Source organism: Phaethon lepturus, unplaced genomic scaffold, assembly GCF_000687285.1.
Source record: "Phaethon lepturus isolate BGI_N335 unplaced genomic scaffold, ASM68728v1 scaffold36568, whole genome shotgun sequence".
Classification (NCBI taxonomy): Eukaryota; Metazoa; Chordata; class Aves; order Phaethontiformes; family Phaethontidae; genus Phaethon; species Phaethon lepturus.
This window is the reverse complement of record NW_010560425.1, coordinates 27,505-43,159: the sequence shown is the minus strand read 5'-3', so window position 1 is coordinate 43,159 and position 15,655 is coordinate 27,505. Positions and strand designations below refer to the sequence as shown.

Here is a 15,655-nt window from a genome sequence, read left to right as displayed (position 1 = left end):
CCTACAGGAAGTATTAAGACTGTTCCCACTGAGATGTCAAAGGTAATGCAGAGGTGGCAGCTCATGTTAACTCTGAGGTTTTAATATGAAACAGTGTTTGCAAATCTTCTGGTCTTCTGATATGCTGAGGAATGAACTACACATTCATGTGAACGTATTAAACTTCCAGTTTGCAGTAATAAAATAAAATTTGTGTATAACTGCATGTGCCTGCTCTCTGTCACTTCCACTTGCTATAGCAGTGTGCATCTGTGCATGTGTGGTTTTTTGTCTTGTTTTCTTATATATCACCTTCCCTCTCTTTTCCCCTTTTTAGGAACAAAGTTTATGCAAATGCACAGCCAAGCTTCCTCTTTTTTCTTCTTCTCCAAGCAGCTTTTAAATCACTTGTCTGATGTAACCAGTGTTGCTGTAGGGAGAAAGGTCTTGAAGATTATCCATCAAGAAATTTTCACAAAACTCAAAGGAAATGGAACAAGAGTGACATATTTAGTGCATCTATTAGAGAAGGACAGACAGAAGAGAGTCGTTATATATTGTTGGAGGAATCTGGCCAGCCAGTCAGCATGTGTGGAGCCCGGGGACAGTTGAAGCAGTTCCCTCTGCTGCGTGGGAGAGCTGGGGTTACTGCGATGGGCAGGGAAGGGTCAGCAGGGCCCCATACAGGTCAATGTGGGACCAGGCTTCCTCTTGCTGTAAAAGAGAGGATGACTGTTTGTGCACAAGTGTGTGGGCTAGTGTCACAGGCTCAGTTGGGGTTGTATATTTTTATTATTTCTTTTTAATGTCTTCCCTCTTGCTTAATCTTTAGAACTGGTACTGCTTCTGCAAGTCAGCTGTAAAATTGGTCTATTTCAGTAGGAAAAATACTTTCTTGGAGAATTCCCAATTGGAATAGAACTAGTTGCATTTGCAGGTGATTTTCAGTCAGCCACATTGTAATTTGTTTACAAAATAGAAGTTTTTCACCGTCTTAGTTCATGCTGCATTTCTCCTTAGTGCCCTTTTGGAACAAGCAAACATCCAGGCAGAGATAACATGATTTGACCAGCATTATCAGCTAAATAAAATAGCTACTGGTTTCTCTTTCTTAAGTTATGTTTTAAGTTGCTTTTTATTGTGGTGTTCAAATGAAAAACGTCTCCAAAGTCTGGGCTCTGCCAAAGTCCTTTTCATTGTGTATTCTGTGTGCATGTTTATACAGCAGTGAGCATAGCTGGTACAGAAACACTTTAGTTGTTCTTTAAGCTAGACCTGGGTATCGCTGTCCTCCTGGACTACAAACCCTACCAGGAGTCCAGGAGCGGTCCCAGCCTGCTCACAGATGCCTCCTGCAGTGACCGAAAGAGCTACTGTAAAAGGAGCTTGGTACATCTGGAAGAGCTGCAGCCACTGCAGTGCAGACATGCCCTGAGGTGAACAGTGGTTGGGGATGAGAAATGTCTGTGTTTGGTTCCAACTTTTACTAAAACCTTTGGAATAATAGCGAAATCCTTTTTTTCCTCCATAGACTTTATAAGAAAGTGGTCTGACAGATAATGGCTCCTTGCTGTTCCATCTGAAGTACTGACTCCAGCAATCTGTGAAGCTTTGAGTGCGTGCATGCCTGTGTGTAGGGGGGGGTTGTTATTTATTTATTTAGGTGTTTCTTGAATAGGACTGAGTGGTGTCTCAGGAACTTTGGGACAGTGGCTCTCAGTGAATAATTAGGTATTCTGGTGAGAGGAATGAATTTGGGTTCTAATTAATTTTGGGTTGTCTGAGGCTCTGTCAGGACTAGCACTCTGAGCAGATTACATGGAAATGCACAGGTAACTTTCCTAAAACATGCAGTAGAGCTTTGAAAGAAAACACAAGAGGCGAGTATGCCAGTCTGTAGAAGAAAAGGAGAGGCAAATAGAGAGGAAAGGTAGACCTCATGTTTGATGGAGGCAAGATTGGATGTTTCGTGGTAGAGGTTTGAGACATGATGGTACCAGGCTTCAAGTATGAATGATCAAGAGCTTAATTTTATCTGCGCTATTGCTTTGCAGATAAGGAATAGATACCGGCTGGGCATCTGGGTTTATATCACATCCCCTTTTGGCAATGATGCTGTGGGAGCTCTGTCAGGATGAAAAGTGAAGAGAGCTGGTCTCTTTGACTCAGGGTTTAAGACCTTTAAAATCTTGATAGATTGGAATGTATTTTCTTTCCACTGTTGGTTTATGTGGAGAGCAGTTCTAATAACGTCTTAGTTTGGGGAAATTCCTGTATCAACAGGATATATGTAGAAAGTGTCTTTGTTTCTGCTTTTTGGTTACCACTTGAATCTCCAAGGAGTGGGAAGCATTTGAAAAGCAGAGTTTATATTTCTGTGCTGTGATTTCCTGGTTAATGGTAAAACTATCCATGAAGCTGTGAATCAGGATGCAGCTATCACTTTCCCTTATCATTAGTCCACTTGTCTAAGCACATACTTACTGCTCAACTCCAGAACTTTAATATTAATCAGAGGCTCAACTGTAAACCCCAAGCCATTTGTATTTGATGCAAGCAATGAAACTCCAGTCCAGCAAGAGTTTAGGACTTTTGGCTGATACAGCAGTTTACTGTTCTGTATTACATCTGTCACAGAAAGTTCTGATTCTCAGGCTAAAGGTTAATATAGTCAACCCAACCTAGTTCTCTGCTTGGTTTGCAGTTTGCTGTCTTCAGGTGGGTGGGTGAAAAAAACAAGAGCATTTCTTCCAAAAGAAAGAGAATGCTCTTCCTCCCCCTGCTATCCCCATCCCCAACATTAACTATCCCCAATTGTCCTGTTAGATTTGCATCTGCTGTCCTGTTCAGAAGATTGTGTACAGGTTATTTAAGGGGCAGAGCTGAAGGCTCAGTAATCAAAACGGCTGAAGCCGGAAATAAAATACAGATTCTCGTTCTAATTTTAGCCAAGAAGCTTCACTGGGTCACATTGATCAGTTCTCCTCATTGTAATGAGTTTGTTCCTGTGCATAGTGTGAATGTTTAACACCCAAACTTTATCTTTGGAAGGCTGGAACACCGTGGAGATCAGTATTTGTGAAATGCATGAAGGCACCTGTTAAATGAGTGATGTGTTCAGATTTTTGGAAGAGTTCCTTCTGAAAGTTACGCTTGTGCTTATACTTACAAAATCATATTATTTTTTTCTGAAAGTGGTAGTTTGAAGTATAAATTTCTAAAGATTTAAGACTAAATTCTTCTGGTTTTGAAGTAAGAGAGACAGGTTGTATATCATATATGTGAAGTCCCTGTACTCCATACTGCTTGTGTTCAGTATTATGGACTCTGATTTCCTTCATAAAATACGAGACAGAACAAATGTGCCACTAAAGTCTTTGTAATGAGATTGTTTGCCTCTAGTAGTACAAGATGAGAGTTTTAAGTCTAATGCTAATGCTGCAGTGAGAAGAGAGTTGTTCTTTCAATTGACCATTTACGGAAGTAGATGAAGCACTGCTAATAGGTACTCACGGCTTTTATCCTCTAAATACCTGAGGAGGCTGTCCAGGTTGACTGGAAGGCAGGAGACACTCAGGATTCCACAGCTGAGCAGAAGCGATTGCTTAACAAAGGGCAGATCAGTTGTACAAGTGCTCTGTCAGGAGGTCGAAGTGCCACATCCAGCCAACTCTGCTCTGCAGCTCTAGGAAACTGCCCCTGATTCTACCTGTCCTTACTCAACAGAGTTTAAACACTCCTAACTTACATCTATACAGTATTCCTTACAGTTACAGTATCACTAAATTTTCTGTGGAGTGAAGTTTTATTTCCTTGTGTCAGATGTGAAGTTACGACCACCCTCTTCTGCCGGGCAGCTGAATGGGAGGCTATAGTGATCCTGGCTAAGTAATAAATCTGGCTAAGGAGATGTGCATGTAACACAGTTATTTAACCTATCTATGCTTGACTTTCATTGTCAGCTTGATTTCCTTGAACCAGAGTATTCTTTTACCCTTCACAAAGCGTGCCTTGCTTTACAGGCCTGAGTCCCAGGATAGGGTCAGTAGGGAGTGCATACCATTGACTTCGGCACTCTTTTTCCCTTCCAGCAGAGCCTGGAAAACCTTAGCCAAAAGACGGCAAACCACAGGGAAGCGGAAACGTGTGTGATGTAAGTGACACATAACTTTAAGAATACTGGCTAGCGTAATGAAACTTTCATCCATTTCCCATACCCCTCCTCCTGCTGCCTTTCAGCTCCAACTGCTTGGCATAGTCTGGCCATCCTCTGGGATGCCTGTAAGCTTTTCTACCCTGGGTGCTGCAATGGGATGAATTTGTAGAATTATTAATGGATTGTAGTAAACAAACCTGGAATCGTGTGTTCTGAGAGCGTGTTGGAAAGAACCTGGCACACGAAGTGCAGTGCTTGGCTAGCACAATTTTTCTGCCTTGTATGGCCTGAGGAGTTGGCAAAATCTTTGAGAGAATACTGAGTTCTGCTGGAAGTCACCATTTTCTGACTTATTTTAACAGTCTTTTAAAGCAATGTTTCAGTGTCTCTGTTTGCATACTCTGGAGATCACTTTTTGAACATGTACTCCTTAAGAAAACAGAAAAAAAAAAGTCATGCAAAACAGCCCAACAATTCCTTTTGCAAGAAAGAAGGCAAAAAGTGTCAAACACAAGAAAAAAAAAAAGTAGGCAGTATTTCTGGTGTAGCTGGGCTGTCTAAACTGGGAGAACTGTCTGTTTGTAGAAGAGGCACACAAATCTGTGCGGTTACCTCTATAATCAAAGAGAAGGAGAGGTCCGCATTGTGGATGTACTACTGATTGCATTTTGTTTATATTTTTCATTTGGAGCTCAGCAGTCCCTGAGGAAAGGGCGATACCAGTAGCTATATTCCTCCCTTTGCTGTGCCCACTTGCTGTTTCTAATAATAATTCTTTCTCCCATCTGTAATGCTGCTGCATTACAACACAGCCTTTAGCACAGGGAAGACCTCCTCCTTTCCTGAGCTGCTCGTGATAGTAGTTCTTTCTTTGTACAGCACCAAACACCAAACCCTCTGGAGCATGATAAGCCAAAACCAGTGCATGCGATAACTAATTTTATTTTCCTTCTCTGTTAGCTGGAAAAGCCAGCTTCACCTTTCATTTAACAGCTCCTGTTGTCCTTTTTCTTTCCATCTTCCCTTCCCATCTTTCCTTCATATTCAGGCATGTGCTGTGGCTGAGTGAAACCAGGGTTTAAATTGCAGCAGCGCCTGTCTCGTGTCTGTAACCAAAATGCTGCTTTGAATTTGAGATCTGCAGAAGAATTACCTTCTAGCAGCTTTTCTAAAGATACCTTACAGGGAAATGGTCATGCTTATTACTACTCTGCTTAATTCTTCACTGCTTTTCTTTCTTTTTTGGTTGAACCCTTTGTTTCTTTTCCTAATTATTTTTTCCTAGAAGGAAGACTGTTTGCCCATGATGTGATTCAGTCTGAATATTTTTATCATGTATTTTCTGTATGGTGTTATTTTATAATCATCATGAAGATAAATGTGACATGTAGTGGGTAAGAAACCAGTCCATTCTGAGCAGGACTCATGTTTACTTTTAAAGTGTAACCTTTCAGGATTTTCAATAGGACCTACCACTATACTGTATATACATGTATAAGTACAATAGATAGTTTAGAAGCACTTCCATTTCCTGAGTGCAATATGTGGCAAAACCAGAACATGCCATTAATTATCCTGCAAGAAAGCGAAACTCTATCTCATCCATTGTCAGTGTCCAAAGTTGATTATTTGGAGCATGCTCCTTCTGTCATCCCAGAGGTGTTATGTCTGTTGAGTCTATGCTATCCCGCAGGCAATTGTACTTGCATCTTCAGGTCATTAAGAACAGAGAGAGTTTCATAATTGTGTGGATAACTAAGGTTTCATTTCATCCTACTTTTAAACATGATTTAGCTGTTTCATTATAAAATAACACAGCAACAAAGAGGACACATTGAGGCTTCTGTGTTTAATTTATTATGTACTAATGGAATAGCTTTTCATAAGTACCCAGAGTCTTCTCCATTCATCCTGATGTCTTGGATGAAGTTCTGGTCACCTCCCTCACTCCAAAAGTGTCATTAGAAAATGAGATTAATTTTTGTGTCTGTCTTACTGTTTAGGTGCTTAACCTTAAGTGAGAAGAATTCCATCAAAATGTTTGAAAAGCTGGCAGATACAATTTTTACAGACCATGATACAGGGCAGAGTTTTTCGAGTTTCTTGTAGAGAGTTCTGTTCAAAGCCCCATTAGAATAAGCATTCAATGTGTAATTCAAAGCATGCTGATGAAAGTATGCATTGAGTGTTTTATTCCACATCTTAACATGCAAGTCTTTCTTTTATATCATATGAAATACACATGGCAATCCCGATTAGAACCAGGTAGAAGGCATATTTGGAATGCTGAATGGTAGGGATATTTGTGTTTCTGGTGCTTCATGTGGGTTTGGGGGGGGTTGGTTTTGGTTGGGTTTTGGTTTTTTTTTAGGTCTCTGCTGTTTGTGCTTGTGGCAGCTTCACTTTAAAGTAGAACTTGATCAGGCATTTATTGATATTTTGATCTCTAAAGCAATACAAGCTAAAGTCTTGATGTATGTATACACATGTTGGTGTATGTGGTTTTTAAGATTTCAGTTTACTCAGTTGTAGAGTGAAGATGTTAATTTTGCAGGTATTACAGTTTCACATCTTCTGTGTGTAACAGTCTGTTTTACCAGTCAAGATTCTTTTCAAGAGATAAGTTTGAGTGACTGAGAATTAACTTCATTTCCTCTATTTCAAAAAGTAAATCCCTGACTATTCTAGTAAGTATGCTCCTTTTGTATGCTCCTTCATGTCTCTGCCTCTTACTCCTCACCCCAGCTATATAGTACTACATTTTAGCCTAAACTCAGGCTATTGGTTGCTGTAATACTGTCGGTGTGGCTTGATTGCAACATACATTTTTTTCATTTCTGAACCTGTGAATGAAGGAAAAACAATGTCCTAGTGGAGCGTCTCCAGGATATGCTAATTTTTCAGGTCTCTGTGCAATGTAAGAGTGTGCTTAAATGTGGTTTGTTTCCTAGGTTCCTTCACCAGCAGTCTCTGATAAGAAGACAGGTTCTTCCCTCTCCTTTTGGCAGTTTCTTTCCATGAGCAGAAAAGGTGCTTTTGCCCTCTGCTTCAGCAATAGGTCCAAAGCCACACGCTGATAGCCGTATCAGGAGGCTGACCATACAGAATATTCTCCAATGTTTTGTTTTCAGTTTGGTAATCTCTCTCTCCTTTTTTTTTTCCCCCCCCCTTCATTTTTTCTTTTTTCCCTTCAGTTCTTCTAACTCTCCATAAACTAGTATTGGGCTAAGTATTTAGGAAGTGGCTGGACTTGCAGTAGGCTTTCAAAATACACCTTAATTGTCTACAACCTGAAAGAGGGGTTTTTTTGTCCTTTCTCTGCAACAAGTGTTTTTCCTGCCTTCTGATACCTTTCAGGTTGGCAGGCAGTGAATGTTCTAGCATATCTTTTATTGATTGCATGAAGAGTCCTCTGCACAGTGGGTCTAGCGGACTCCCTCAATGTGGGAACTGCAGTTGGTTTTACTTGCCCACGTCAGGGCGAACACAGATTAATTTGGCCAATTTTAGCAGTGGTTGGGGTAGTTGGATAGTATAACTTACGGGTACTGTAAAATAGAATTTGCTTTACTATTAAGTTAAAGGAATGATATACAGACTGTAAGCAAGCTCCTCAATTTTTGAAAATGTATCTGAAGCTGCTCTAGAGTGCCTGGTCTACCAGTGTGGAGCGCTGCAGAATCCAAGGGCCTCGCCACAGGATTTAGGTCACCCTTGCTGCGGAGCACACAGGACCTGGGGTATTGTCCCTCTTCTTGAAATTCCTTAATCACCTCCTGTCTGCTTCTGACATCTGTGTTTTAGCTCTCACCATTCACTTTGATTTCATATGTTGGTGCTTTAAGTACCCAGTGTTGTTTGTTTCATGCTGTGTGAACGCAAGTGTTTAGAGATTTCAAACACAGGCTGGTGCTTCACAATATTCCTGTCCTGCTTTGCTAGGCTCATACCAACAGCTCTTGACATCTGTTTGGTATGTTCTGACTCTCTTATATTGTCTAGCACCCATGTTGCAGTTACCTGACAACAAGTAGATGCTTCCTGCCTTTTTCTGGAGCTCTTCAACAAGCGGTTTGTGCAGTGCACCCCATGTCCTTGCACTAGAGCTCTAGTGCACTGTCAGGTGGATGTGTAGAAGACAAGTGCATGTGTGCTGCATCTTGTCTGAACTGGGAAATCATGAAACTGCTTGGTCGGCAGGAGATGCTCACTAACTTATCCACAAAAGCTGGGGGGAACTGCCCATTTCTTCTTCGTTTTGTTTGTTCTGCATGAAATGTTTGTTCAGGGAAGTTTTTCTAAAGTCTGTTTGGTTATTGTGAAGGCTTTTCATGATGATTGATGAGGGTACTTTGCAGTGACTGTAAGGAGTTAGCTTTGCCATTTCCTGGCTTGAATTGGGACTTGCAGGTAATTATTCATACAAATTGCATCCAAACAGAGCTTCTGCACAAACGGAAACTTGTTGCTTAATAGAAGTGCTTGCCAGAACCGGTAGAGAAGTTGCTGAAAGTAAAAGCTCTGCATTGGCCCAGTTAGAGGTGTGTTTATCTTGCACTAAAATTCTTAGAGCACAGAAGAGCTGAAGACCTGGCAGCCATTTTCAGAGGAGCTTGTTTTCTTGCTACTGCCGAGAAATCTGTGGCTTACCTTTGGATTATCTAAAGGACAATTTTATATCTATGTATGTTTCAAGCAAGAATTTAAACGCCACTCTGCCTGTATAGGCTTTCATATTCCCTTACTTAGTCAATACTAGGATTATCGATGTTGTATCTTTTTTTTTTGTTCAGGTGATTACTGTACAATGTCACATTTGCTCATATGAACAGTAAAAATAGATCTGCAGGTATAATTGTGGGCAGTGCAAGCCATGGAATTAAATGGTCATGAGGAAGTAAAGAGGAAGCAGAGTATTTTTTAGCATTCTGTCTAAAATTGCTATGTTTTAGCAATAGCAACTAGTGAGCTACAATTTTCAACAGTTACGGAAGAAAATGAAATGTAAACAGAACTGAGGCTAGTCTCTCTAAATAAGGCTGCAGAGTAAACACCTCTGCAGAAAGGCAAATTTAGAGAGGATTTCTTTGTCCAGGTATGAAACCCAAGTACTGTTTGTGTTACAGTCATTTTGTTGGCAGTTTTGTGTTTGTGAATACAGTCCTCAGAGTTATTTTATTTTGTGACTCTTGTACCAATCTTATTTTTAATTTGCTCTGTTAACTAGTGAATTGTGCAATAATTATTCCCATGCTTTGATTCTCAGCTGTTATTTTTAATGACTCTTGAGAAGAGTAACCTGTGGGAGAGTTGCATGCTCTTTGTTACCATCCCCATGGAACTGCACATGCATGTAGTCTGGACGAGTTCATAGTAGCCTCAATTTTTGAGTAATATGGCTATTTTCTTCTTCATAGGACTGAGTTTGCCCTAAAAGAAATCATGTCATCAGGAGCAGCTGAAGATGATATTCCTCAAGCAGAGAGGAAAACAGTGACAGACTTTTGCTACTTATTGGATAAATCTAAACAGCTATTCAATGGCTTAAGGTTAGTGCATTGTGACAGTATTCCTTCAGAAAAGCATTGGAACGTACACTTTAGTATGTGTGATGCTGAAGTCAGTTGTACAATGAACATTTTGAACTCAAACTCAGTAAGTTTGTTTAGGAGAGAACAACGTGCACCTATATAAGGGTCGTTTTGGACCATGTATGTAAGAATGTCTGTAGGAGTAGAGTTTCATGCATTTCTTCTGAGACAGCAGGGAAGGAAATGTGAGAAAGGTGAGCTGAATGTCTTTGTCATGTCAGTTAACAGTAAACTAGAAGTTGGGAACTCCGTTAAATTGATAGAATTTGTACTTCATACACAACATTTCAGTACGCAATTAAGGACTAGGTGTGGCTATATACAGTCACCAGCATGCAAGTCCAAAACCCACCAGTCTCTGTACCAAAAAAAAAAAAAAAAAAGGGATGAGAAGGATTGGCCTAGGTGGGAGGAAAGGGGGGAAGGGAATATTTTTGGGGGAATTTTTAGGAAAAATTTAGGAAAAATTTCTTCCCCAAAAAAGAACCATCCAAACCATAGCTTGTATGTGTCTGGTGAAACAAATGCTTAATGTGAACTGTGGAGAAGGGTAAAATTCGCATTTATCTACAAAGCTTCTGCAATAACTATCTAGAAAGTCTAACTGTTGGCACCAATAAGAACGGGAATAAGAGTAAGGGGAATTAAAGGAAAATAGTTCACATTTGGACAGTGATATAGGCATCTTGTTTATGTCAATATATGCTGAGTTAAAGATGTATTCAAGACCTGTTTTATTTCTAAGCTTTGCTGTAGAGTCTCTTAAGCAACATGGTTTTTAGCTCCTATCTTGTTGGCAGTTCAGCCTCTTACTGGGTCTCTGAGTAATACTGTATGTTTGGGCCCATATAGCTTGCTGTTACTCAAACACAGATGGTTAGCAAAGATGTTTTTAATTCCTTGCCCCCCCCCCCCTTGATAATCCTTTCATGTGCTTTAGAAGTTGATTACTAAATCCAAAACAAACAGTTTGTGCTCCAAAATCTGAATGGCAAATGGGCAGTAGAGACAAGGAGATCTTGGTGATTGCATTTGACACCTCATGAAACAGAGTCTAAAGCAAAAGGACTGAGATCTTGAGGCTAAGGTTTCCAGTACAATGTATTCCATTACATTGGCTTTCTGATCTAGCTTCCTTGAAGTTTTGGCCTGAGTCTCTGAAGAGTACAGATTAATACAGTTCATGTCTGGAAGTGTAATGCTCAAGTTCGGATCACAGAGATAGCAGAGCACCTACAGCCATTCTGTCTTTTCTTTTGGGAATGGAGGGAGTTAGTACTCGTATCAGATTTCCAGATGAGAGATGTAGTTTCTATGTGCAACCATGGTACTTTGCCAAAAAGAAACCACCTTATCCAGCTAGATGAAAAGAAACTACCTTTGGATTAAATTTAGGCAATAAAAATAGAGAGACAGGCTTCAGCAGCTGGCTCTGCTGTGTGAAAATAAGAACATACAGGAATGGGAGCCTGCATCTGTCCTTACTGTAACTTGACACAATTAACATAGTTGCTTCTTGCACTGAACTTGACCACCATTTCACCTATAAGGCCTGTGAATCCTGGGGGCATATTGACTGGCTAAAGCAGCATTATAATTTTCAGGTATCTTCTCTGTTAGTGCTTGTTCTCTTCTGGGTAGTTCACCTGGAAATGACTTGGCAAGCATCCTAATTCTTAGTCCAGTTGCTTGCTTTTCCCACTAGCATAATAAATGCTATGCCTGCCACCTGTTTTGAAGATGATGATGGCCTTTGCTGCTGTATTTTATGCCATTCTCTTGCCCCTACCATATTTCATGGAAAAGAAGTGATGGGGGAGGGAGAGGAGAGCAATGATTTCCTTCCTGAAACCTCCTCTGGGCACTTCAGCTACAGAGAATTGAGCCTATAGCTGTGTTGGCAGCTGCTTAGCTGCTGCTGCTGCCAAAAATGCAAGGGCTCAGCCTGCCACGTCTTTGTTTCAGTAGCATTTCCTTCCTCTCTTCCCAATACAGATGCCAAATACAGCATTTGAGGAAAACATATGATGATCTGCCAAGGTTGCTGCTCCAAAGTCTACTTGCTCACACTACCAGTCATACCATCTTTTTGTGGCCACGCCTGCTAGAATAATTTACAGGGGAGGTTGTCTTTCTAGTTTCTGTTCTCCATTTTTGCACAGTCTGAGCTGTAAGTTAGCAAAAACTGTTAATGAAGTATGTTCCCATTCCTTTCTTCTCTCCTTTCCATGCTCCCACTTGCTCTTTTTTCTTGGAAAAATGCTGGGAAGAGGGGAGCCTGTTAGAAAACAGTTTTTCATGGTATACTGTCACCAGTTACTATTTTCTTTTTAATGTTGAAAAGTGCTTAAATGTGTTCAGTATCACAGAGAAGCTTGAAACTTTAAGAAATGAAAAGGCTTTCCACATATATCGTACTTTCCCGGATTATGAGGTCTTGTTACTCCCTGTGCAGGCTGCAAGAATCACAACTGCTGTCCTTTCACGGAAAGAGTTGATAGCGCTTAACCATTTATTTTGTAGACTTCTGGTAAAATGCAAGTTGAACCCCTTAGTTTTGTTCTGTGCTACTGCTGCTTCAGAAACCACAGGACCCTGTTAGCTTCAGGTAATGCTGCAGGATGTACCCTGTCTGGTACTGGGAGGGGACTGGCTTTTCACACCGATCGCATCAGTGAGGCAAGTTACTGTGAGTGCTACTGGTGTGCTTACTGTCTTTGTGGGTTATTAGAAGTGATGGGCATGCTATGCCACAGTGCCGTTATCCTACTGCTGCTTGGGTTCTGGGAATAGGAGCCTGTAATTACTACAAGCCTGTGAACATAAAAAGAAATTGTCTTTTTTATCACCTGTCAAAACTGTGAATGTATTTAAAGCTCTGGATGTTAAACTTACAGTTGTTGTAACCTTCCTTTTTGAACACTGCTGGGTCTCTAGGACTTTCTCAATGTCTTTACATCTCTGGAAGTTGTCCCTGCATGACAACTTCCATGTGGTGCCAGCCAAACAAACCTCAGCACCTTTAATTGGTTTTCAGCCAGTATTATCTGGCTTCTGCCAACAGTATGGCTGAAGTGAACTACTGACAGAAAATTAATTATGAGCACATAAGTAGTGCTGGTCTTTGCTGAGCCTATACAGCAAGAATTGGATAAAATTCTGGACTGTCTGTGGAATTTATCCACAAGCCACTGTAGTGTGGCAAGGGAACAAGTCTTTTGTGCCCACTGTGAGAAACCCATGCTTTTAGAACATCTGAGTTTGTGTCTTCATGTCCAGTTTGGAATGTTTTAAAAGCTAAGAAATTGGAAACAGTTTCCACTTGTTGGAGGCTATTGTAGTGAAGTGTGTAACTGTCTTCCTTGTCTGGATAGAACTGTCCTAAATCAAAGCATCTCCATTCCCTCCTCTGCCTCTGGATTCTTTCTTGCTGCCACTTCCTCCCTCCTGGAAAGCTGGTTGTCATCAGTAACAGCACGAGTGAGTAGCCCTACCGCTGCCTGTTCTGTACCCAGCGTCCTCAGCCAGGCACACCCCGGAGGAAATTGAGGCTGTTGCCTTTTTCTCTATATATTGCTCTAGTATCCTTCTATAGATCTGGAAGCAGCAAAATGTCTTGCTGTAATGTAGGTCTTTTGCTCTCAAGTTGGGTGTCTAATTGCTTCTGGATCATAGATTCCTTGTCCCCTTCAGTGGGAGGAGCTGTATTAATAATCCACTTTGCAGTCAACTGAGTCTTTAGTGTTCTTTTGGGCTATTTCTCACCAAATAATCATCTGGTCTGGTGGTGGTGGGGGGAACCCACCACTGCAGTAAATGTCCTCTTTTGCTTATGCATCTGTTCTCTCACAGCAAAATTTCTTGATACATGGGAGCAACATGCATGATGTTCAGAACACAAAACAGTAAATGGATGGCAGCAATGGCAGCTCTTGTCTGCAAAAATCTGTGTTGAAACCACTGTAATGTATTGTCATAAATGAAGTTTTATTACGGCCATGTCAGAATACTATCAAAAGAACAAGTGCTACTGTCTGTTTCCATGGAGATCTTTCCTGTTCCCTGGGGAGCCGAGGAATCGCGTGGTATTGTGCAGCTATGCCAGCTGCAATTAGGCAAGCGTGCTGCTTGAGGAATATGCATGTGGACACCCAGCAGTGACTGTGGACAACAGCGGCCAAACACGTGTCCACTGCGCTAACAGAGGCTTTCTAAAATGCCACTAATTTTCATATATTCAAAACTAACGCAGCACAGTGAGTTGAACTAGGTTTTCTAAGAATGCTTGGGCTCATACAGAGGAAGGTACAGAATCGAGGGAGTGATGGGTGCGCAAGGGAAGATGACAGGTGAGGTATAAAGAGTGTATTAGCTTACTAATAAGGGATATATGCATAAGCAAGATCAGCAAATAGTTACCTGCTTATTTTTTAATTTGTGCAGGTACCTTCTTCTTGGTATTTGAGAGAAGGGTGTGTTTTCTTGTTTTCTTATGTCTTCTTTTTTGCCTAAATGTCCTAAGCAACTTGGCCTAGAAGTCCAATCTACTACTGGTAGGGTTCTTTGAGTCAACTTGCTAATTCAGTCATTCTTTAAGTTAGTGCCAGGGAACTTTGTTTCTTCTTATTTTTTTAAATGATCGATTTTAGTGTTGTTTTGTATTTGTATTCACTTTTAAATTTAATTTTTTTTAACATTGAAACTTGTGGATGTGCTAATCAAATTTAACACTACCTCTTGCTATATCAAAGCCTTCAATATATCTTAGACATGTATTTGGGCACTTTCTTAACTACTTTTGTTTAGCTAAAATGTTTACATCTCTTACAACAATAGAAAGTGGTGAATCATTCGTGGCAGTAAATGCTTTAAATCTGCATGTGTTTGTATTAAACTATATTTGGATGAAGATGTTGGTGCCCTGAAGCACACGTTTATACTCCTGTTTACCCTCACTATACCAAAGTACATTCCGAGAGGTTGAGCAGCCAATTGCAAGTTTGAGGGGATTTTTTTTTTTTTTTAATTAAAAAAAAAATTTTAAATCCTGCCCAGATTCCTTGGCATTTTCATAAGCAGCAGCAAATACTGGAATGGTTTTCCAGGCTGTTAAGAGTCATAGCTGATAATGGATTCATTTTACATGTTGTAACTAAGCTAGGTCCCTCCAAGCTGTGTGGGAAGTACAGTTGGCTGATGAGCAAAGGAATATTAATTTCCTTTTCTACCTAGGGTGCTGTTAAAGCAATTACAGTTAGCAGAAATGCGCCAGTACGCTGCTCTGGAAATTGTAGTGTACTGCTTTGCTTGTCTTACTCCTCTAGAGGACATGGCATGGTTTCTAAAGGGTGGTGTTTCCCTCAGTCTCGACCTCCCAGCCTTGGAAGTGGAATATGCTGTTTTTCTGTGTCTGTCTGCTGAAGAGTAAGGTGTTGGATGGTACATTAACCAGCACAGTGATTTGAGAGAGCATTCCCTGAAGAAATCTTTCTTGACTCAAATGAAAGATTATACGATCTTGAAAAAGCTGTTCCACTTCCACATAGAGTTGTATACCTCCTTTGAATCAGCTTCAGTATAGATTTGTAAGCAACATGCGCTCAGTGAGACTGAGGGTTTTTGGTCTTTGTTGCAGTTGTTCCAAGATTCAGGTAACTCCCAGGAGACTGCCTTCTCTTAGGATTTAAAGCACAAACCTTTAAAGCTAAAATCCTTAGGACCACATCATATTTGTGGGGTAAAGGGAAATATATCATGGGGTGGAGGTGGAGGGAAATATATCACAGTGTGGAGGTATGAAAGCAGAACTGAACCGGATTGACTAACTTGCCTTACAGCACTGGAGACTGATAAGAAAAAACCAGAAGGCCTCAGGTCCTGACATACCACTAACTATGAGTTAGAGGGTGACAAATGTGGTGAGGATGTA

General features: G+C 40.7%; 1 protein-coding gene across 1 annotated transcript in view; it reads left to right on the top strand.

The window, feature by feature from the left end:
• Positions 1–9,556: 9,556 nt before the first annotated feature.
• The window catches only part of SCAI (suppressor of cancer cell invasion), a 28,485-nt gene continuing 22,386 nt past the window's right edge, over positions 9,557–15,655 (top strand). Inside the window, exon 1 of the mRNA XM_010293668.1 lies at positions 9,557–9,684. Coding sequence (XP_010291970.1) covers positions 9,578–9,684 — 107 coding nt within the window. The 5' untranslated portion in view covers positions 9,557–9,577. The remainder of the gene's footprint in view (positions 9,685–15,655) is intronic.